Genomic DNA, 24,720 nt, shown 5'->3' with positions numbered 1-24,720 from the left:
GGTGTTTTGAATTACGTGGTGGTGAGGTGTTTTGAATTACTTGGTGGTGAGGTGTTTTGAATTACGTGGTGGTGAGGTGTTTTGAGTGACTTGGTGGTGAGGTGTTTTGAATTACGTGGTGGTGAGGTGTTTTTAATTACGTGGTGGTGAGGTGTTTTGAATTACTTGGTGGTGAGGTGTTTTGAATTACGTGGTGGTGAGGTGTTTTGAATTACTTGTTGGTGAGGTGTTTTGAATTACGTGGTGGTGAGGTGTTTTGAATTACTTGGTGGTGAGGTGTTTTGAATTACGTGGTGGTGAGGTGTTTTGAGTTACTTGGTGGTGAGGTGTTTTGAATTACTTGGTGGTGAGGTGTTTTGAATTACGTGGTGGTGAGGTGTTTTGAGTTACTTGGTGGTGAGGTGTTTTGAATTACGTGGTGGTGAGGTGTTTTGAATTACTTGGTGGTGAGGTGTTTTGAATTACGTGGTGGTGAGGTGTTTTGAGTTACTTGGTGGTGAGGTGTTTTGAATTACTTGGTGGTGAGGTGTTTTGAATTACGTGGTGGTGCGGTGTTTTGAATTACGTGGTGGTGAGGTGTTTTGAATTACGTGGTGGTGAGGTGTTTTGAATTACGTGGTGGTGAGGTGTTTTGAATTACGTGGTGGTGCAGGGTTTTGAATTACTTGGTGGTGAGGTGTTTTGAATTACGTGGTGGTGAAGTGTTTTGAATTACTTGGTGGAGCGGTGTTTTGAATTACGTGGTGGTGAGGTGTTTTGAATTACGTGGTGGTGAGGTGTTTTGAATTACTTGGTGGTGAGGTGTTTTGAATTACGTGGTGGTGAGGTGTTTTAAGTTACTTGGTGGTGAGGTGTTTTGAATTACGTGGTGGTGAGGTGTTTTGAATTACGTGGTGGTGAGGTGTTTTGAATTACTTGGTGGTGAGGTGTTTTGAATTACATGGTGGTGAGGTGTTTTGAATTACTTGGTGGTGAGGTGTTTTGAATTACTTGGTGGTGAGGTGTTTTGAATTACGTGGTGGTGCGGTGTTTTGAATTACGTGGTGGTGAGGTGTTTTTATTACGTGTTTTATTGTTGTGAGGTGTTTTAAATTAGGAGGTGGTGAGGTGTTTTGAATTACGTGGTGGTGAGGTGTTTTGAATTATGTGGTGGTGAGGTGTTTTGAATTACGTGGTGGTGAGGTGTTTTGAATTACATGGTGGTGAGGTGTTTTGAATTACTTGGTGGTGAGGTGTTTTGAATTACTTGGTGGTGAGGTGTTTTGAATTACGTGGTGGTGAGGTGTTTTGAATTACGTGGTGGTGTGGTGTTTTGAATTACGTGGTGGTGAGGTGTTTTGAATTACGTGGTGGTGAGGTGTTTTGAATTACGTGGTGGTGAGGTGTTTTGAATTACGTGGTGGTGAGGTGTTTTGAATTACGTGGTGGTGAGGTGTTTTGAATTACGTGGTGGTGAGGTGTTTTGAATTACGTGGTGGTGAGGTGTTTTGAATTACGTGGTGGTGCGGTGTTTTGAATTACTTGGTGGTGAGGTGTTTTGAATTACGTGGTGGTGAGGTGTTTTGAATTACGTGGTGGTGCGGTGTTTTGAATTACTTGGTGGTGAGGTGTTTTGAATTATGTGGTGGTGAGGTGTTTTGAATTACGTGGTGGTGAGGTGTTTTGAATTACTTGGTGGTGAGGTGTTTTGAATTACGTGGTGGTGAGGTGTTTTGAATTACGTGGTGGTGCGGTGTTTTGAATTACTTGGTGGTGAGGTGTTTTGAATTACGTGGTGGTGAGGTGTTTTGAATTACTTGGTGGTGCGGTGTTTTGAATTACGTGGTGGTGAGGTGTTTTGAATTACGTGGTGGTGAGGTGTTTTGAATTACTTGGTGGTGAGGTGTTTTGAATTACGTGGTGGTGAGGTGTTTCGAGTTACTTGGTGGTGAGGTGTTTTGAATTACGTGGTGGTGAGGTGTTTTGAATTACTTGGTGGTGAGGTGTTTTGAATTACGTGGTGGTGAGGTGTTTTGAGTTACTTGGTGGTGAGATGTTTTGAATTACTTGGTGGTGAGGTGTTTTGAATTACGTGGTGGTGAGGTGTTTTGAGTTACTTGGTGGTGAGGTGTTTTGAATTACGTGGTGGTGAGGTGTTTTGAATTACTTGGTGGTGAGGTGTTTTGAATTACGTGGTGGTGAGGTGTTTTGAATTACTTGGTGGTTAGGTGTTTTGAATTACGTGGTGGTGAGGTGTTTTGAGTTACTTGGTGGTGAGGTGTTTTGAATTACTTGGTGGTGAGGTGTTTTGAATTACGTGGTGGTGAGGTGTTTTGAGTTACTTGGTGGTGAGGTGTTTTGAATTACGTGGTGGTGAGGTGTTTTGAGTTACTTGGTGGTGAGGTGTTTTGAATTACTTGGTGGTGAGGTGTTTTGAATTACGTGGTGGTGCGGTGTTTTGAGTTACTTGGTGGTGAGGTGTTTTGAATTACTTGGTGGTGAGGTGTTTTGAATTATGTGGTGGTGAGGTGTTTTGAATTACTTGGTGGTGAGGTGTTTTGAATTACGTGGTGGTGAGGTGTTTTGAGTTACTTGGTGGTGAGGTGTTTTGAATTACTTGGTGGTGAGGTGTTTTGAATTACGTGGTGGTGCGGTGTTTTGAATTACGTGGTGGTGAGGTGTTTTGAATTACTTGGTGGTGAGGTGTTTTGAATTACGTGGTGGTGAGGTGTTTTGAGTTACTTGGTGGTGAGGTGTTTTGAATTAAGTGGTGGTGAGGTGTTTTGAGTTACTTGGTGGTGAGGTGTTTTGAATTACTTGGTGGTGAGGTGTTTTGAATTACGTGGTGGTGAGGTGTTTTGAATTACTTGGTGGTGAGGTGTTTTGAATTACGTGGTGGTGAGGTGTTTTGAGTTACTTGGTGGTGAGGTGTTTTGAATTACTTGGTGGTGAGGTGTTTTGAATTACGTGGTGGTGCGGTGTTTTGAATTACGTGGTGGTGAGGTGTTTTGAATTACGTGGTGGTGAGGTGTTTTGAATTACGTGGTGGTGAGGTGTTTTGAATTACGTGGTGGTGCGGTGTTTTGAATTACTTGGTGGTGAGGTGTTTTGAATTACGTGGTGGTGAGGTGTTTTGAATTACTTGGTGGTGAGGTGTTTTGAATTACGTGGTGGTGAGGTGTTTTGAATTACTTGGTGGTGAGGTGTTTTGAATTACGTGGTGGTGAGGTGTTTTGAGTTACTTGGTGGTGAGGTGTTTTGAATTACTTGGTGGTGAGGTGTTTTGAATTACTTGGTGGTGAGGTGTTTTGAATTACGTGGTGGTGCGGTGTTTTGAATTACGTGGTGGTGAGGTGTTTTGAATTACGTGGTGGTGAGGTGTTTTGAATTACGTGGTGGTGAGGTGTTTTGAATTACGTGGTGGTGCGGTGTTTTAAATTACTTGGTGGTGAGGTGTTTTGAATTACGTGGTGGTGAAGTGTTTTGAATTACTTGGTGGTGCGGTGTTTTGAATTACGTGGTGGTGAGGTGTTTTGAATTACGTGGTGGTGAGGTGTTTTGAATTACTTGGTGGTGAGGTGTTTTGAATTACGTGGTGGTGCGGTGTTTTGAATTACGTGGTGGTGAGGTGTTTTGAATTACGTGGTGGTGCGGTGTTTTGAATTACGTGGTGGTGAGGTGTTTTTATTACGTGTTTTATTGTTGTGAGGTGTTTTAAATTAGGTGGTGGTGAGGTGTTTTGAATTACGTGGTGGTGAGGTGTTTTGAATTACGTGGTGGTGCGGTGTTTTGAATTACGTGGTGGTGCGGTGTTTTGAATTACGTGGTGGTGAGGTGTTTTGAATTACGTGGTGGTGAGGTGTTTTGAATTATGTGGTGGTGAGGTGTTTTGAATTACTTGGTGGTGAGGTGTTTTGAATTACTTGGTGGTGAGGTGTTTTGAATTATGTGGTGGTGAGGTGTTTTGAATTACGTGGTGGTGCGGTGTTTTGAATTACGTGGTGGTGAGGTGTTTTGAATTACGTGGTGGTGAGGTGTTTTGAATTACGTGGTGGTGAGGTGTTTTGAATTACGTGGTGGTGAGGTGTTTTGAATTACGTGGTGGTGAGGTGTTTTGAATTACGTGGTGGTGAGGTGTTTTGAATTACGTGGTGGTGCGGTGTTTTGAATTACTTGGTGGTGAGGTGTTTTGAATTACGTGGTGGTGAGGTGTTTTGAATTACGTGGTGGTGCGGTGTTTTGAATTACTTGGTGGTGAGGTGTTTTGAATTATGTGGTGGTGAGGTGTTTTGAGTTACTTGGTGGTGAGGTGTTTTGAATTACTTGGTGGTGAGGTGTTTTGAATTACGTGGTGGTGCGGTGTTTTGAATTACGTGGTGGTGAGGTGTTTTGAATTACGTGGTGGTGAGGTGTTTTGAATTACGTGGTGGTGAGGTGTTTTGAATTACGTGGTGGTGCGGTGTTTTGAATTACTTGGTGGTGAGGTGTTTTGAATTACATGGTGGTGAGGTGTTTTGAATTACTTGGTGGTGCGGTGTTTTGAATTACGTGGTGGTGAGGTGTTTTGAATTACGTGGTGGTGAGGTGTTTTGAATTACTTGGTGGTGAGGTGTTTTGAATTACGTGGTGGTGAGGTGTTTTGAGTTACTTGGTGGTGAGGTGTTTTGAATTACGTGGTGGTGAGGTGTTTTGAATTATGTGGTGGTGAGGTGTTTTGAATTACTTGGTGGTGAGGTGTTTTGAATTACGTGGTGGTGAGGTGTTTTGAATTACTTGGTGGTGAGGTGTTTTGAATTACTTGCTGGTGAGGTGTTTTGAATTACGTGGTGGTGCGGTGTTTTGAATTACTTGGTGGTGAGGTGTTTTGAATTACGTGGTGGTGAGGTGTTTTAAATTACTTGGTGGTGAGGTGTTTTGAATTACGTGGTGGTGCGGTGTTTTGAATTACTTGGTGGTGCGGTGTTTTGAATTACGTGGTGGTGAGGTGTTTTAAATTACTTGGTGGTGAGGTGTTTTGAATTACGTGGTGGTGAGGTGTTTTGAGTTACTTGGTGGTGAGGTGTTTTGAATTACTTGGTGGTGAGGTGTTTTGAATTACGTGGTGGTGAGGTGTTTTGAATTATGTGGTGGTGAGGTGTTTTGAATTATGTGGTGGTGAGGTGTTTTGAATTACGTGGTGGTGAGGTGTTTTGAATTACTTGGTGGTGAGGTGTTTTGAATTATGTGGTGGTGAGGTGTTTTGAATTACGTGGTGGTGCAGTGTTTTGAATTACTTGGTGGTGAGGTGTTTTGAATTATGTGGTGGTGAGGTGTTTTGAATTACGTGGTGGTGAGGTGTTTTGAATTACTTGGTGGTGAGGTGTTTTGAATTATGTGGTGGTGAGGTGTTTTGAATTACGTGGTGGTGCGGTGTTTTGAATTACTTGGTGGTGAGGTGTTTTGAATTACGTGGTGGTGAGGTGTTTTGAATTACGTGGTGGTGAGGTGTTTTGAATTACGTGGTGGTGAGGTGTTTTGAATTACTTGGTGGTGCGGTGTTTTGAATTACTTGGTGGTGAGGTGTTTTGAATTACTTGGTGGTGAGGTGTTTTGAATTACGTGGTGGTGAGGTGTTTTAAATTACTTGGTGGTGAGGTGTTTTGAATTACGTGGTGGTGAGGTGTTTTGAATTACGTGGTGGTGAGGTGTTTTGAATTACGTGGTGGTGAGGTGTTTTGAATTACTTGGTGGTGAGGTGTTTTGAATTACGTGGTGGTGAGGTGTTTTAAGTTACTTGGTGGTGAGGTGTTTTGAATTACGTGGTGGTGAGGTGTTTTGAATTACGTGGTGGTGAGGTGTTTTGAATTACTTGGTGGTGAGGTGTTTTGAATTACATGGTGGTGAGGTGTTTTGAATTACTTGGTGGTGAGGTGTTTTGAATTACTTGGTGGTGAGGTGTTTTGAATTACGTGGTGGTGCGGTGTTTTGAATTACGTGGTGGTGAGGTGTTTTTATTACGTGTTTTATTGTTGTGAGGTGTTTTAAATTAGGAGGTGGTGAGGTGTTTTGAATTACGTGGTGGTGAGGTGTTTTGAATTATGTGGTGGTGAGGTGTTTTGAATTACGTGGTGGTGAGGTGTTTTGAATTACATGGTGGTGAGGTGTTTTGAATTACTTGGTGGTGAGGTGTTTTGAATTACTTGGTGGTGAGGTGTTTTGAATTACGTGGTGGTGAGGTGTTTTGAATTACGTGGTGGTGTGGTGTTTTGAATTACGTGGTGGTGAGGTGTTTTGAATTACGTGGTGGTGAGGTGTTTTGAATTACGTGGTGGTGAGGTGTTTTGAATTACGTGGTGGTGAGGTGTTTTGAATTACGTGGTGGTGAGGTGTTTTGAATTACGTGGTGGTGAGGTGTTTTGAATTACGTGGTGGTGAGGTGTTTTGAATTACGTGGTGGTGCGGTGTTTTGAATTACTTGGTGGTGAGGTGTTTTGAATTACGTGGTGGTGAGGTGTTTTGAATTACGTGGTGGTGCGGTGTTTTGAATTACTTGGTGGTGAGGTGTTTTGAATTATGTGGTGGTGAGGTGTTTTGAATTACGTGGTGGTGAGGTGTTTTGAATTACTTGGTGGTGAGGTGTTTTGAATTACGTGGTGGTGAGGTGTTTTGAATTACGTGGTGGTGCGGTGTTTTGAATTACTTGGTGGTGAGGTGTTTTGAATTACGTGGTGGTGAGGTGTTTTGAATTACTTGGTGGTGCGGTGTTTTGAATTACGTGGTGGTGAGGTGTTTTGAATTACGTGGTGGTGAGGTGTTTTGAATTACTTGGTGGTGAGGTGTTTTGAATTACGTGGTGGTGAGGTGTTTCGAGTTACTTGGTGGTGAGGTGTTTTGAATTACGTGGTGGTGAGGTGTTTTGAATTACTTGGTGGTGAGGTGTTTTGAATTACGTGGTGGTGAGGTGTTTTGAGTTACTTGGTGGTGAGATGTTTTGAATTACTTGGTGGTGAGGTGTTTTGAATTACGTGGTGGTGAGGTGTTTTGAGTTACTTGGTGGTGAGGTGTTTTGAATTACGTGGTGGTGAGGTGTTTTGAATTACTTGGTGGTGAGGTGTTTTGAATTACGTGGTGGTGAGGTGTTTTGAATTACTTGGTGGTTAGGTGTTTTGAATTACGTGGTGGTGAGGTGTTTTGAGTTACTTGGTGGTGAGGTGTTTTGAATTACTTGGTGGTGAGGTGTTTTGAATTACGTGGTGGTGAGGTGTTTTGAGTTACTTGGTGGTGAGGTGTTTTGAATTACGTGGTGGTGAGGTGTTTTGAGTTACTTGGTGGTGAGGTGTTTTGAATTACTTGGTGGTGAGGTGTTTTGAATTACGTGGTGGTGCGGTGTTTTGAGTTACTTGGTGGTGAGGTGTTTTGAATTACTTGGTGGTGAGGTGTTTTGAATTATGTGGTGGTGAGGTGTTTTGAATTACTTGGTGGTGAGGTGTTTTGAATTACGTGGTGGTGAGGTGTTTTGAGTTACTTGGTGGTGAGGTGTTTTGAATTACTTGGTGGTGAGGTGTTTTGAATTACGTGGTGGTGCGGTGTTTTGAATTACGTGGTGGTGAGGTGTTTTGAATTACTTGGTGGTGAGGTGTTTTGAATTACGTGGTGGTGAGGTGTTTTGAGTTACTTGGTGGTGAGGTGTTTTGAATTAAGTGGTGGTGAGGTGTTTTGAGTTACTTGGTGGTGAGGTGTTTTGAATTACTTGGTGGTGAGGTGTTTTGAATTACGTGGTGGTGAGGTGTTTTGAATTACTTGGTGGTGAGGTGTTTTGAATTACGTGGTGGTGAGGTGTTTTGAGTTACTTGGTGGTGAGGTGTTTTGAATTACTTGGTGGTGAGGTGTTTTGAATTACGTGGTGGTGCGGTGTTTTGAATTATGTGGTGGTGAGGTGTTTTGAATTACGTGGTGGTGAGGTGTTTTGAATTACGTGGTGGTGAGGTGTTTTGAATTACGTGGTGGTGCGGTGTTTTGAATTACTTGGTGGTGAGGTGTTTTGAATTACGTGGTGGTGAGGTGTTTTGAATTACTTGGTGGTGAGGTGTTTTGAATTACGTGGTGGTGAGGTGTTTTGAATTACTTGGTGGTGAGGTGTTTTGAATTACGTGGTGGTGAGGTGTTTTGAGTTACTTGGTGGTGAGGTGTTTTGAATTACTTGGTGGTGAGGTGTTTTGAATTACTTGGTGGTGAGGTGTTTTGAATTATGTGGTGGTGCGGTGTTTTGAATTACGTGGTGGTGAGGTGTTTTGAATTACGTGGTGGTGAGGTGTTTTGAATTACGTGGTGGTGAGGTGTTTTGAATTACGTGGTGGTGCGGTGTTTTAAATTACTTGGTGGTGAGGTGTTTTGAATTACGTGGTGGTGAAGTGTTTTGAATTACTTGGTGGTGCGGTGTTTTGAATTACGTGGTGGTGAGGTGTTTTGAATTACGTGGTGGTGAGGTGTTTTGAATTACTTGGTGGTGAGGTGTTTTGAATTACGTGGTGGTGCGGTGTTTTGAATTACGTGGTGGTGAGGTGTTTTTATTACGTGTTTTATTGTTGTGAGGTGTTTTAAATTAGGTGGTGGTGAGGTGTTTTGAATTACGTGGTGGTGAGGTGTTTTGAATTACGTGGTGGTGCGGTGTTTTGAATTACGTGGTGGTGCGGTGTTTTGAATTACGTGGTGGTGAGGTGTTTTGAATTACGTGGTGGTGAGGTGTTTTGAATTATGTGGTGGTGAGGTGTTTTGAATTACTTGGTGGTGAGGTGTTTTGAATTACTTGGTGGTGAGGTGTTTTGAATTACTTGGTGGTGAGGTGTTTTGAATTATGTGGTGGTGAGGTGTTTTGAATTACGTGGTGGTGCGGTGTTTTGAATTACGTGGTGGTGAGGTGTTTTGAATTACGTGGTGGTGAGGTGTTTTGAATTACGTGGTGGTGAGGTGTTTTGAATTACGTGGTGGTGAGGTGTTTTGAATTACGTGGTGGTGAGGTGTTTTGAATTACGTGGTGGTGAGGTGTTTTGAATTACGTGGTGGTGCGGTGTTTTGAATTACTTGGTGGTGAGGTGTTTTGAATTACGTGGTGGTGAGGTGTTTTGAATTACGTGGTGGTGCGGTGTTTTGAATTACTTGGTGGTGAGGTGTTTTGAATTATGTGGTGGTGAGGTGTTTTGAGTTACTTGGTGGTGAGGTGTTTTGAATTACTTGGTGGTGAGGTGTTTTGAATTACGTGGTGGTGCGGTGTTTTGAATTACGTGGTGGTGAGGTGTTTTGAATTACGTGGTGGTGAGGTGTTTTGAATTACGTGGTGGTGAGGTGTTTTGAATTACGTGGTGGTGCGGTGTTTTGAATTACTTGGTGGTGAGGTGTTTTGAATTACATGGTGGTGAGGTGTTTTGAATTACTTGGTGGTGCGGTGTTTTGAATTACGTGGTGGTGAGGTGTTTTGAATTACGTGGTGGTGAGGTGTTTTGAATTACTTGGTGGTGAGGTGTTTTGAATTACGTGGTGGTGAGGTGTTTTGAGTTACTTGGTGGTGAGGTGTTTTGAATTACGTGGTGGTGAGGTGTTTTGAATTATGTGGTGGTGAGGTGTTTTGAATTACTTGGTGGTGAGGTGTTTTGAATTACGTGGTGGTGAGGTGTTTTGAATTACTTGGTGGTGAGGTGTTTTGAATTACTTGCTGGTGAGGTGTTTTGAATTACGTGGTGGTGCGGTGTTTTGAATTACTTGGTGGTGAGGTGTTTTGAATTACGTGGTGGTGAGGTGTTTTAAATTACTTGGTGGTGAGGTGTTTTGAATTACGTGGTGGTGCGGTGTTTTGAATTACTTGGTGGTGCGGTGTTTTGAATTACGTGGTGGTGAGGTGTTTTAAATTACTTGGTGGTGAGGTGTTTTGAATTACGTGGTGGTGAGGTGTTTTGAGTTACTTGGTGGTGAGGTGTTTTGAATTACTTGGTGGTGAGGTGTTTTGAATTATGTGGTGGTGAGGTGTTTTGAATTATGTGGTGGTGAGGTGTTTTGAATTATGTGGTGGTGAGGTGTTTTGAATTACGTGGTGGTGAGGTGTTTTGAATTACTTGGTGGTGAGGTGTTTTGAATTATGTGGTGGTGAGGTGTTTTGAATTACGTGGTGGTGCAGTGTTTTGAATTACTTGGTGGTGAGGTGTTTTGAATTATGTGGTGGTGAGGTGTTTTGAATTACGTGGTGGTGAGGTGTTTTGAATTACTTGGTGGTGAGGTGTTTTGAATTATGTGGTGGTGAGGTGTTTTGAATTACGTGGTGGTGCGGTGTTTTGAATTACTTGGTGGTGAGGTGTTTTGAATTACGTGGTGGTGAGGTGTTTTGAATTACGTGGTGGTGAGGTGTTTTGAATTACGTGGTGGTGAGGTGTTTTGAATTACTTGGTGGTGCGGTGTTTTGAATTACTTGGTGGTGAGGTGTTTTGAATTACTTGGTGGTGAGGTGTTTTGAATTACGTGGTGGTGAGGTGTTTTAAATTACTTGGTGGTGAGGTGTTTTGAATTACGTGGTGGTGAGGTGTTTTGAATTACTTGGTGGTGCGGTGTTTTGAATTACTTGGTGGTGAGGTGTTTTGAATTACTTGGTGGTGAGGTGTTTTGAATTACGTGGTGGTGCGGTGTTTTGAATTACTTGGTGGTGCGGTGTTTTGAATTACGTGGTGGTGAGGTGTTTTAAATTACTTGGTGGTGAGGTGTTTTGAATTACGTGGTGGTGCGGTGTTTTGAATTACTTGGTGGTGCGGTGTTTTGAATTACTTGGTGGTGAGGTGTTTTGAATTACGTGGTGGTGAGGTGTTTTGAATTACTTGGTGGTGAGGTGTTTTGAATTACTTGGTGGTGAGGTGTTTTGAATTACGTGGTGGTGAGGTGTTTTGAATTACGTGGTGGTGCGGTGTTTTGAATTATGTGGTGGTGAGGTGTTTTAAATTCCTTGGTGGTGAGGTGTTTTGAATTACGTGATGGTGAGGTGTAATCGTCCCAAACTTCCAGTCTGCACCTACCCCTCCCCTATGTATGTGCTGAGGGGTTCTTTCTTGAAAAAAAAAACATTCAATCTAAATCTTCAACCTAAATTGCCTATAAAAATGTAATATCACAAACACAACAAATACATTTGTGCCAAGTAATTGTTTGTATTATGATTGGTGAAAATCATGACAACACAGCAACTCAGGTACAGTCATTAGCCTCATAGTGCAGGCCCATATGTCATAACAATATTGTTTGTGTTTTTTGTTTGTTAAAATTGATTTAGCAATGGATTCTGCTTCAGAATATTATAGAGATGTAAAAAAAATAGGGTTCCATTTTTTCTTTTACGTCTAATAGGTAGTAATTCGAAGAAATCCAAGATGGCCGCCATAAAATTTGGAAAATACACTTTTGTGCATATCTTTGTATCTAGATATCATATAAACATGAATAATATGTCCTTTTATATGTTTTCAGACCCAAGGAAGCCATTTCTGCCATTGTTTTTACAGAAAAATGCAAGGAAAATAAAATAGTGGGCAATATACCAGCCAAAATGGAGACGGCCGTCGTGAAATCGGTTAATTAAGTTTCCACCATCTAGTTAAGGTCTGGTTTTGACTGTGTTGACGAAATGTGAATCTGAATAGTAGTATCTATCTTTGCAGGACCGACGACAGTTCAAGAGTGTCTAGAAAATTACACCTACCTTCAAGATGAGTGACTCACCACCCAGGAAGATTGAGAAGTCAGTAGATTTCGGACTTTGTTTTGTATGCCAAATGGCCATAGGGCAAACAGACTATACAACCTTTGTAACGAAACCAAAACTCTCCTCTGTCGAGAAACTGATGGCAGGTGCTGAGGAACAGTACACGTATGGTGAAACAAAGTTTGCATCATTGAATAGACGTTTGCAATATTCCTCTGCTGAAGAATTGCTCGCAAAAGGTCTCCGCTACCATAAAGCTTGTTACAAAGATGTTACCAATAAGATGCACATTGATCGAGCAAAGGCTAGGTTTGAGAAAGGAACAACATCAGGCAGTGCCGCAGAAATCCGACTGAAAAAGAGAGGACGACCAAGTTCTAGTGATCTAGGGGAAAGCACGTCAACATCCAGAAGGTGTTCCCGAGAACAGACATTTGACGCGCTCAGATGTGTCATATGCCAGGAAGACAGAGGAAGTGAACTACACAATGTGTCAACAAAGAACATGGGACTCCAGATCAGAAACATTGGCCAAGAAACAAGTAATGACAATCTGAAAGTGAGACTGAACAGTGTCATAAGTTCGCCTGACCCATTGCAAGCAATGGCTGAGGACATGAAATATCATTTACCATGTGTAGTTAAGGCCAAACGTGCTATAGTTAAGACGGAAAAACAAACAGAAACAACCAATGTTAACTTTGGTCAGGTGTTATCAGACCTTGAACTCATTGAAATTGTTGAAACTGCGTTGAATGATACTACTGAAAATGCTGTGCTGAATATGAATGAAATTCATGTAACCTATGTCAATTTACTTAAGGAGCACGACTTTCCGGTCTCAGACAACCATAGTTATAAGCCATACCTGAAACAATTGATCCTAGACAACATTGCCGATGTTCATTTCAGCCGGCCCTCAAACAAAACAAAGCCAGAGCAGATTCTTTCCACAAAGCTCAAAGACCACATGATATCAAGCACAATTACAGCAGACAGCATCAAAGACGATTTTAAAGTACTTTTGCGAGCTGCGAAAATATTGAGGAAAGACATCGCATCTTCCCCAGCATGGAAATTTAATGGAACCTTTGCTGATTACAAGCCACCCCCGATGCTCAACATCTTCTGCAAGCATGCAGTCATGGGAACAAGGAAAGTAGGAAATAGCAACAGGGAGGACTCCATTGGTGTGAGTGCATCATTGTTGGCGCAGCACTTTGTCGGTGCTTATAAATCTGACCGACAGGTATCGTACGAACCAAGAAGCGAGGATGGATCATTCAAACAACGATTTGAAACTCCATTGAGTGTGGGCTTAGCTCTCGACATACACAAAAACACACGATCCAAGGTGCTTGTAGAGAAACTTGCACATCTGGACCTCGCCATCTCCTACAAAAAGGTCATGGAGATTGAGACCAGCATTGCCAACTCCGTACTGAAGCAAATGGAGTCCACCGGAGGCATCTGTCTACCACCATGGTTGGTTCAGGACACGTTCGTCTGGTTTGCCATGGACAACATCGATTTTCTAGAGTCAACTCCTTGCGGGATGAATACCCTTCATGGTACAGCAATTGCGATCTACCAGCCTGTATCACCGGAGAAATCACCCATGATACCACCAATTGAACTTGACCGGTCATCAAAAGCTCAAACGATACATGATGCAGTTGGCTGTAAAACGTTGACCTGCAAGAAGCCAGCACCCGAGAAGAGAAAGAGCGACTGCAAGCTGCTCACATCAAAACCCGAGACAGACAAGAACAAGAAAACCGATATGACCTGGATGATTGGATGCCTGAACTTCGAGGAAGAAGGAGAAGTTGACGTCAAACTCACAGCTCCGGGGACGTGGGGAGCCTTCAATTCCTTGCTATCTTCGTCCAGTGAGAAGACCAATGTTGCTCTCGTTCCTCCGTTGATAAGGTCGCCTCCTACAGACTATGATACACTGTACACGGGTCTGATGAGAGCTCACAACATCACAACTCGTGTTATGGGGAGTGAGGCAATCACAGTCATGACTCTCGATTTGCAGCTATACGACCTGGCGATGAAGCTGTGGGTGGAACGCGAGGACATCAGGAAGCAATTCCTCTTCCGACCTGGTGAGCTACATGTTGTGTTTTGGGCCTTAGCTGCATTAGGAAAATACGTGGAAGGGAGTGGAATTGATCAGGCATGGGTCGAGGCTGGACTTTTCTCGCCAACCACAGTGAGCCAAATACTAAATGGGAGGCACTTGTATCGAGCTCTGGAGGCACACATGGTAACACTGATCGCTTTGTACAACCTGTACTTCCAGAGATTCCTGGCAATGGAACCTGAAGAAAGGGCCTATCTGAACGAGTCATCTGTTCGTCTGGGAGAGGCATATCAGAGAGACATCAGCGGGAGCATGGAGCCAGAGAAGAATCTATGCGACATTCTCAAAAAAACATTGGCCATGATGGAGTCCAGAGATATGACCAAAAAACTGGAACAATTTGAGGTCAGCACAAACAAGATACAGCGCTTCATCCTGAACTACATGAAACAGTTTGAGACTATCCTTCTGTTCATTAGAAGTACAAGACAACGTGATCTGCTGCTGCATATGGAGAGCATCGAGTCTCTCACGAAGTACTTCTTCGCTCACGATCATCTAAACTATGCTCGGTTGCTCCCTCTCTACATTTCAACAATGCAGGAGACTGAAAAGCAGCACCCAGAACTGTGGAGGGAATTCATGAAAGGGAACTTCTGTGTGACAAAAGGATTGGCAGGCTTCACATCAATAGCCCCAGACCATGGCATTGAGCAAGAAAACCGTACACTGAAGGTGATTGGAGGAATCGTAGGGATAACTCAAAATGAGAAGGCGCTTGACAAGTTCTTCCTCATTGCACCTGAGCTGTCAAAGTCACTGCACGAGTTTGCGGAGGGATATGGTCTTGGTGAAAACCAGAGCAGAAAACAACACCACAAAATCACGGGGGGAAAGCTTTCCCGGGTGATGAGCCATGCCTCCAAGCTTTCTAGGGTGTTCCGTGAACATGGCGATCCATTTATGGAAGAGGAAGTAGACGAGGTCTACAACCTGCTCACCAAAGAAGTCATGAATGAAAAAGTGTCCAGCGACATCTTAGAGCGCGACGAGATCGGACAACAGATGTTCCAGCAATTTGCCACAGATCGTTTAGCTGAGGGAAAACTTTCTGTGTGGGACAAAATGACGAAAAGAAAACTTCGAACATTCAAGAGTTCGAATGCCACAACAGAAGTGAGATCGGGCGACAAGCTGATCAAAGTCAAAGAAGAGCGAGGATTGTTGCAGAGGTTCATCGTTATCTCACGGAGCCGACCAGAGCTCGACCTGAAAGAATGTATTGGCACCTATGAATTTGGCATCGTTCCACGTTCTTTATTTGCATCTGATGGATCCCTCTTGTTGGCATACGACAAGGCAAAAATCCTTCGTCAACTTGAGCATCTGGCTGAGCCTGAAGAGCAGGATGTACATGATCCACCAGGAGAACCTATTTCGACAGAAATCAATGAGCATCAAGACGCGGGAATTGCCGCTTTGAATGATGCAGCAGCACACGCTGGGGAAGAAACTAATGACCCATCAACTGACTATGAAATCTCAAGCCAAAATTTGCAGGAACCCTCTCAGATCAGCCAAAACCCAGACACAACCACAAGATCAGGAGTGATCAATGAAAACGAGACTACTTCTCGCCATAGAGTGATAATCATTGATGGCATGGCTCTTGTTAACGGGATCTCCAAAACAGAACAAATGATTACATGCAGTGACTTTGCTCAATCGTTCATTGAACGCCTCGAAAATATTGCCGTGCATTATGATGACGTGAGGTTGGTATTCGACCGATACATCGATAACTCACTGAAAGACAAAATGCGCCTAAAGAGGACAAAGGGGAAATCAACATACTATCACGTCAGGGATAGTACATTGATCCAGAAGATTTCACTCAAAGATTTCCTTTCCAATGTGAAGACCAAGGCAGAGCTTACAGAGTACTTGGCTGTGAAGTGTCTATCTTACAGCAAGGCTCATCCAAACAAGTTGAAGAAGTTCATGGTGACATCAGGAACTAAGACCACGGGCAACACTGAAGTTCCAGACAGTCTACTCACGCACAGCCAAGAAGAGGCCGATACACTCTTAATTCTGCATGCTCTCACAGTCGACAAAGATGCAGAAGTTATCATTGATTCGCCAGATACCGATATCTTCCTCCTACTGATTCAGAGATTTCACGATCTACCACCTGCTACGAGGTTTCTCACTGGGAAGGGAAAGTTGAGGAGGAGCATTGCAGTCCAACCTATTCATGGCATGCTAGGAGAGAAACGTGCGTCTGCAATACTTGGATTCCACGCATTCACGGGAAGTGACATGTCTGGAAGGTTCGCTGGCAGGAGCAAGGACTGGTGCTTTAAGGTCTTCATGACATGTGACAACAAGATATGGGAGGCTCTGGAGTCTTTGGGACAAACTGATCCGTCACCAGAAGTGTGTTCCCAGCTGGAACGCTTCGTCTGTCTGCTGTACAAGTCTAAAGTTCACACGAAAGTAAACGAGCTTCGCTGGTTCTTATTCTCCAACCGTGCTGCTGAGGGAGAGAGTCTTCCACCTACCACTGGTTCGCTAAAGTTACACGTTCAGCGAGCACATTATATCGCAATGATATGGAGAAAGGCAGCAGAAAGCCATCCGTCCCTTCCATCACCTGTCGAGTATGGTTGGCAGTTACTTTCGGATGATGGGGTTTATGCCCCAAGTCGATGCCTGAATCCTCCAGCCCCAGAAGCAATAATGAATCTCGTGAACTGTGGGTGCAAGAAAGGGTGTATGGGAAGATGTAGCTGTCGCAATAACAATATTCCTTGTACTGAAGTTTGTGGGTGTGTGGGTTACAGTTGTAACAACAAAGCAAACATCAATGAACCGCGTGTGATAGATATGGATGAGGATGAATGAGGCATTCGTTTATGTGATCGTTTATGTTCATTCATCGTTTATGTTTAGGTGTGTGTGTATGTGTGTGCGTGTGTGTGTGTGTGTGTGTGTGTGTGCGTGTGCGTGTGTGTGTATTCAAAATAAATGTTATCAGTGAAGATTGTTTATTGAATCGATTCTAATTGGGAAATTATACGATCCGATTTCACGACGGCCGTCTCCATTTTGGCTGGTATATTGCCCACTATTTTAATTTCCTTGCATTTTTCTGTAAAAACAATGGCAGATATGGCTTCCTTGGGTCTGAAAACATATAAAAGGACATATTATTCATGTTTATATGATATCTAGATACAAAGATATGCACAAAAGTGTATTTTCCAAATTTTATGGCGGCCATCTTGGATTTCTTCGAATTACTACCTATTAGACGTAAAAGAAAAAATGGAACCCTATTTTTTTTACATCTCTATAATATTCTGAAGCAGAATCCATTGCTAAATCAATTTTAACAAACAAAAAACACGAAATTACTAATCGCCCTAGACTATCAGTTAAAACTGGAGGTTCCAGGAAACCTGAACTCAACTTGTCTATATCAATATGGTTAGAATATGCATAATAGAACCACAAACTATATAGTTTATATGTGCTAAAGAGGTACACAGTAACGTTGAAGGTTTGATCAAATTTGATCAGTTTTTGTGACTTTTAGAGCTTGGACGTCGTCCAAACTGATGTTTATGGGTCAAGTCATGTCATAGGTCACGACGAGGTCATTTTTCGGACATCGTCAAAACCCGTAATATATGTGTTGAGGTTTGTTACATACTGTCTACCCACCAAGTTTCAGCCTTCTAGCTACATTAGGAAGTACCAGATTGACAAAAATTGATTTTTCAACATGGCCGCCCTGCCACGCCCATCCCAAATGGAATTGCAAACTAGTTTATGTCTTAAAGATGCTGCATAACAAGTTTCATCAAATTTAACCAATATTTGTGACTTTTAGAGCGTAGACGTCGAATTGTTTACAGACGACAGACAGACAGACAGACAGACGACATACGGACGACGGACACTGGGTGTCGACAGAAACTCAGCTGGACATAGTCCAGTTGAGTTAATAAGTCCGTTCCTCAGTCACGACGAGCCAAGCTAGTGTATATATATATATATATATATTATGTGTCTCGGATAAAAGGGTATCCAAAGTTAACAGTAGTAAGACGCTGAACTCTCGGGAATAGTTATTGTTTATTGCTAAGGCGATCAGTTGCGGACTTGAAAAACAGGTTATGTTCTTCAAAGGTGATATGCAAATGTTGGTGTCAATTGTATGATTGACGTGATTGTGAAGGTGCAACAAAGCTCATGATAACTTTTCACAACTTGTTTTTCACGACGGAAAAGAGAGAGAGGAGGTGATGGACAGAGAGTGAGAGGAGGAGGGAGAGAGGGACAAAGAGAGGCGGAGAGAGATCGAGAGAGGGAAGAGAGATAGAGAGAGGGGAGAGAGAAAGAGGGGAGGGGAGGGGCGAGACACAGAGAGGGGAGAGAGAGAGAGGAGGGAGAGAAAGAGGGGAGAGAGAAAGAGGAGGGGGTGAGACAGAGAGAGGGGTGAGAGAAAGAGGAGGGAGAGAAAGAGGAGGGAGAGAAAGAGGGGAGGACGAGACAGAGAGAGGAGTCAGAGAAAGAGGAGGGAGAGAAAGAGGGGAGGATGAGACAGAGAGAGGGGAGAGAGAAAGAGGGGGGGGGGGGGCGAGACAGAGAGAGTGAGGGAAAGACAGAGAGAAGAGGAGAGGGTTGGGGTTGGCAGATAGAGAGATTGGGAGGGAGGAGGGTGGGGGTTGGGAGATAGAGAGATTGGGAGGGAGGGGGTGGGGGTTGGGAGATAGAGAGATTAGGAGGGAGGGGGTGGGGGTTGGGAGATAGAGAGATTGGGAGGGAGGAGGTGGGGGTTGGGAGATAGAGAGATTAGGAGGGAGGGGGTGGGGGTTGGGAGATAGAGAGATTGGGAGGGAGGAGGGTGGGGATTGGGAGATAGAGAGATTGGGAGGGAGGAAGGTGGGGGATGGGAGACAGAGAGATTGGGAGGGAGGGGGTGGGGGTTGGGAGATAGAGAGATTGGGAGGGAGGGGTGGGGGTTGGGAGATAGAGAGATTGGGAGGGAGGGGGTGGGGGTTGGGAGATAGAGAGATTAGGAGGGAGGAGTGGGGGTTGGGAGATAGAGAGATTGGGAGGGAGGAGGGTGGGGGTTCGGAGATAGAGAGATTGGGAGGGAGGAGGGTGGGGGATGGGAGACAGAGAGATTGGGAGGGAGGGGGTGGGGGTTGGGAGATAGAGAGATTGGGAGGGAGGGGTGGGGGTTGGGAGATAGAGAGATTGGGAGGGAGGGGTGGGGGTTGGGAGATAGAGAGATTGGGAGGGAGGGGTGGGGGTTGGGAGATAGAGAGATTGGGAGGGAGGAGGGTGGGGGATGGGAGATAGAGAGATTGGGAGGGAGGGGTGGGGGTTGGGAGATAGAGAGATTGGGAGGGAGGGGTGGGGGTTGGGAGATAGAGAGATTGGGAGGGAGGGGTGGGGGTTGGGAGATAGAGAGATTGGGAGGGAGGAGGGTGGGGGATGGTGGGAGACAGAGAGATTGGGAGGGAGGGGGTGGGGGTTGGGAGATAGAGAGATTGGGAGGGAGGGGGTGGGGGTTGGGAAACAGAGAGATTGGGAGGGAGGAGGTGGGGGGGGGGGGGTGGGAGATAGAGAGATTGGGAGGTAGGAGGTGGGGGTTGGGAGATAGAGAGATTGGGAGGGAGGGGTGGGGTTTGGGAGATAGAGAGATTGGGAGGGAGGAGGGTGGGGGTTGGGAGACAGAGAGATTGGGAGGGAGGGGTGGGGGTTGGGAGATAGAGAGATTGGGAGGGAGGGGTGGGGGTTTGGAGATAAAGAGATAGGGAGGGAGGGGTGGGGGTTGGGAGACAGAGAGATTGGGAGGGAGGGGTGGGGGTTGGGAGATAGAGAGATTGGGAGGGAGGGGGTGGGGGTTGGGAGATAGAGAGATTGGGAGGGAGGGGTGGGGGTTGGGAGCCAGAGAGATTGGGAGAGAGGGGGTGGGGGTTGGGAGATAGAGAGATAGGGAGGGAGGAGGTTGGGGTTGGGAAACAGAGAGATTGGGAGGGAGGAGGTGGGGGTTGGGAGACAAAGATTAGGAGGGAGGGGTGGGGGTTGGGAGATAGAGAGATTGGGAGGGAGGGGTGGGGGTTGGGAGATAGAGAGATTGGGAGGGAGGGGGTGGGGGTTGGGAGATAGAGAGATTGGGAGGGAGGGGTGGGGGTTGGGAGCCAGAGAGATTGGGAGGGAGGAGGTGGGGGTTGGGAGATAGAGAGATTGGGAGGGAGGGGTGGGGGTTGGGAGCCAGAGAGATTGGGAGAGAGGGGGTGGGGGTTGGGAGATAGAGAGATAGGGAGGGAGGAGGTTGGGGTTGGGAAACAGAGAGATTGGGAGGGAGGAGGTGGGGGTTGGGAGACAAAGATTAGGAGGGAGGGGTGGGGGTTGGGAGATAGAGAGATTGGGAGGGAGGGGTGGGGGTTGGGAGACAGAGAGATTGGGAGGGAGGAGGTGGGGTTTGGGAGATAGAGAGATTGGGAGGGAGGAGGGTGGGGGTTGGGAGACAGAGAGATTGGGAGGGAGGAGGGTGGGGGATGGGAGACAGAGAGATTGGGAGGGAGGGGTGGGGGTTGGGAGATAGAGAGATTGGGAGGGAGGGGGTGGGGGTTGGGAGATAGAGAGATTGGGAGGGAGGGGGTGGGGGTTGCGAGACAGAGAGATTGGGAGGGAGGGGGTGGGGGTTGGGAGACAGAGAGATTGGGAGGGAGGGGTGGGGGTTGGGAGACAGAGAGATTGGGAGGGAGGGGGTGGGGTTTGGAGATAGAGATTGGGAGGGAGGAGGTGGGGGTTGGGAAACAGAGAGATTGGGAGGGAGGAGGTGGGGGTTGGGAAACAGAGATTGGGAGGGATGGAGGGGGGGGGGGGAGAAAGAAAGAAAGAAAGAGAGAATATACCCCTCTATCCCGGCCAGGTTGTATAGCGGTAAACCACAATGAGTTTTATTGTGTAATTTGGATTTTAATGGTGTGAAGACAGGATTTAGTGAATATGTAACTTGACATGAAAACATGAGATTAATTTATCGCATGAATGAGAAGAGATGGGAGGGTGATATGTGAAGAATGTATGTTTCTGGTTTGCCCTTTGGAGCATAAGACAACCGTTCACACGCCAACACCTGGAAAGGTGAACAGGTTTTTAGTGTCGGGGTTGATCCGAGCACACTGATAGTGAGCGGCGTAATCTGATGTCTCGGGATATCCAAGAAGACCAGACAGACCACTTGCTGCTCACAGGTGAGTGTGTGCAGGAGTTTGTAATTTGTTCATGGTGCCGGTGATAACTCGCTGACTCATCACGGACAACATTGTGCGTTGTCTTTACAATGTCCACCGGCTACCGGTGCTAACACACGCTAACACGTGCTAACACACGCTAACACGTACTAACACGTGTTAACACACGCTAACACGTGCTAACACACGCTAACACGTACTAACACGTGTTAACACACGCTAACACGTGCTAACACACGCTAACACGTGCTAACACGTGTTAACACACGCTAACACGTGCTAACACACGCTAACACGTGCTAACACGTGTTAACACACGCTAACACACGCTAACAGTAACACACGCTAACACGTGCTAACACACGCTAACACACGCTAACACGTGCTAACACACGCTAACACACGCTAACACGTGCTAACACGTGTTAACACACGCTAACACACGCTAACAGTAACACACACTAACACACGCTAACACGTGCTAACACACGCTAACACACGCTAACACACGGGACACCGGACTGAACATCCATTCATCCGAATCCGTCTTTTAGAGATATCCTCTTCACAGACTCACAGACTCACAGACAGACTCACAGACAGACAGACAGACAGACAGACCACCTTCGCTGGCGGACGTTAAAATACAAGGTTTGCTAATAAAAGGCTTCCGAAGTCGACGTGTAGCAGCTGACACAGATTTTTAACTTGGCGGTTTTATTCTGTTTCTCATGTAAATTTTAATATCTACGTCATCGATGGTGGGTGGAGATTGTTTTCACCCCTGTCTGTCCACCTGTCTGCCTATCTGTGGGCACGATATCTTCAAAAGTTGTGGACGGATTTGGATGAAACTTGGTGGATGAGTTGGTCAGGTGACACGGACAAGCTGATTCGATTTTGGTTCAAGTGCGAATCCAGATAAAGGCCTAACATTGGGATACAAAACCAACTGTTCAGCCTGGCGGACGTACGCGTTCTACCAGGTGCCCCTCTCGTCGTTCAGTGAAATGGCTAAAATGGATGCATGAAATGATTTTGAAGGTCACTTTAGTTTCGTCTCATAGTAGTTTCGTTTTAAACGTCTTCCTTGCTTTAGATATCATTGCCGTGAGAAGGAAGAGCTGGCACATGAGAAGAAACGATGTGTCCTCAATTACATCGATGGGTCCTCAATTACATCGATGGGTCCTCAATTACATCGATGGGTCCTCAATTACATCGATGGGTCCTCAATTACATCGATGGGTCCTAATTACATCGATGGGTCCTCAATTACATCGATGGGTCCTCAATTACATCGATGGGTCCTCAATTACATCGATGGGTCCTCAATTACATCGATGTGTCCTCAATTACATCGATGGGTCCTCAATTACATCGATGGGTCCTCAATTACATCGATGGGTCCTCAATTACATCGATGGGTCCTCAATTACATCGATGGGTCCTCAATTAAATCGATGGGTCCTCAATTACATCGATCGGTCCTCAATTACATCGATGGGTTCTCAATTACATCGATGGGTCCTCAATTAAATCGATGGGTCCTCAATTACATCGATGGGTCCTCAATTACATCGATGGGTTCTCAATTACATCGATGGGTCCTCAATTACATCGATGGGTCCTCAATTACATCGATGGGTCCTCAATTACATCGATGGGTCCTCAATTACATCGATGGGTCCTCAATTACATCGATGTGTCCTCAATTACATCGATGGGTCCTCAATTACATCGATGGGTCCTCAATTACATCGATGGGTCCTCAATTACATCGTATCATGGTCTTGTCCAGTTATCTTTGGTGCAGAGACGTCAGCGCACTTGTTTGCGTATCACGTCATGACGTCATCCACACTGCTGACTAATAGAGTTATCAAACAGTTGCCTTTGGCTCCGTCTTTGCATACACAATCACGTGATTGATGGGATGACGTCACGACACGCACGTGACCCTGTAGCGTGTGTAGACGTCACTGCCAAGCTTCCACCGGCCGACCTCACGAGAAAAGTGGGATAATGGTGGCTGTTGAAGAAGAAGAAGAAGAAGAGGAGGATAAGATTAAAAATAAGAAGAAGAAGAACCAAAGTTATGGGTATGCTATTCTTAGTGCTCTCTATTCTTATTATTATAGTGCTCTATATCTATTATTAGTATTATAGTGCTCTCTTTCTCATAATCATTTCGTATGTATAGCTGCACCATTGCACTGGGGGCGCAGCTGTGCCACTGATGCAGTGCCCCCTGTTCCCAGTAAGCTGGGACTCATTTGGGAAACCTTGGAAGGATGACAGGCTGAGTCAACCCACCTAATGTTATTTAACGGAACGAGTGGAGCTCGAACTCAAGACCCGAATATCTTAAGTCAGCGACCTTAACCGTTAAACCACTACCAGGCTTATAGATCTTTGAATGGTCGATGGATTTCTAAAAACAGTTTGCTGGACTGTTGTGACTCTCGTTACAGGAACTTTTTGAACGTCCCTCGCAGGTGCACAAACCATTACTCAAGGGACAATCAAGGTAGATCTATGGAGATGTGACTCGTCATTAATGAACACAATTATTCCCACCTCGTGGGAAAGTTTTTGGCCCAAGTCTTTCACGAACCGGCTGGCCAGACCGAACGTTCGACTAACTAAAAGTTTGCGGCAGGAATTCGGAATCCGTTCCAGGTTGCCCGCGATAGGTCACCTGCAATTCGCGAAGGACACCATGGAATCTTGGACGACCGCCAAGTAATCCCGGCAGACGGGACGGCCGGCTTAACAAGAACTGCCGTCCTGCAACGTCAATCTTCACGATGACACCTGTTAATCCAGGTTAGACCGCTCAAAGGTAATGTGTGCACACCTGTGCTATATCTGCCAGAGGTAAACCAAACACAGGTGTAATTAAGTAAACAAAGAGAGGAAATACCGACATTAATGTTCAGTAACCGATAAACGGAGTACGAATGGTATGTGAACTTAGCATCCGCACTTTCCGAGAAGTGTCGGAGAGGGTATTCGGTGGGTGTGTTTTGTTTACCTCCCCCTGCTAGTGCTAATACCTGTGGTGTTGAGTATGGTACCTGCATTGTGCTGGGTGGGTATTGTTCAGGGTGCGGCCGCCATTCTGTGGTGAAACGTTTGCCTCGACTGTTGAGAACTTTGACCCAAGGCTGGTTTTGATTTATCGGGGCTTTTCCCGTGCCGGTACTTCCGTGTGTGCGCGTGTGACACGTGTTTGTGCACTTATGTGCTTTGATTTGGTAGTGTGCGTGCGCATGCACCGAAAATAGACGTGTGTGTGTGTGTGTGTGTGTGTGTGTGTGTGTGTGTGTGTGTGTGTGTGTGTGTGTGTGTGTGTGTGTGTGTGTGTGTGTGTGTGTGTGTGTGTGTGTGCGCATGGGTACACGTGTGTGTGTGTGCATGGGTACACGTGTGTGTGTGTGTGTGTGTGTGTGTGTGTGTGTGTGTGTGTGTGTGTGTGTGTGTGCGTGCGCGCGCGCACATGGGTACACATATACGTGTGTGTGTGTGTGTGTGTGTGTGTGTGTGTGTGCGCATGGGTACACGTGTGTGTGTGTGTGTGTGTGCGCGCATGGGTACACATATACGTGTGTGTGTGCGCGCATGGGTACACGTGTGTGTGTGTGTGCATG

The 24,720-nt window shown here is 45.3% G+C and overlaps 1 protein-coding gene across 1 annotated transcript in view; it reads right to left on the bottom strand.

The window, feature by feature from the left end:
• Nucleotides 1–24,254, bottom strand: part of LOC137428690 (uncharacterized) — a 220,452-nt gene extending 196,198 nt beyond the window's left edge. The window contains exon 1 of the mRNA XM_068118595.2: nt 24,148–24,254. Coding sequence (XP_067974696.2) covers nt 24,148–24,153 — 6 coding nt within the window. The 5' untranslated portion in view covers nt 24,154–24,254. The remainder of the gene's footprint in view (nt 1–24,147) is intronic.
• Nucleotides 24,255–24,720: the final 466 nt, after the last annotated feature.

The sequence above is a fragment of the Myxine glutinosa genome, chromosome 5 (genome assembly GCF_964187855.1).
Source record: "Myxine glutinosa chromosome 5, kmMyxGlut1.1, whole genome shotgun sequence".
NCBI lineage: Eukaryota > Metazoa > Chordata > Myxini > Myxiniformes > Myxinidae > Myxine > Myxine glutinosa.
The sequence above is the reverse complement of the archived record's forward strand: the minus strand, read 5'-3'. Positions and strand labels throughout refer to the sequence as shown.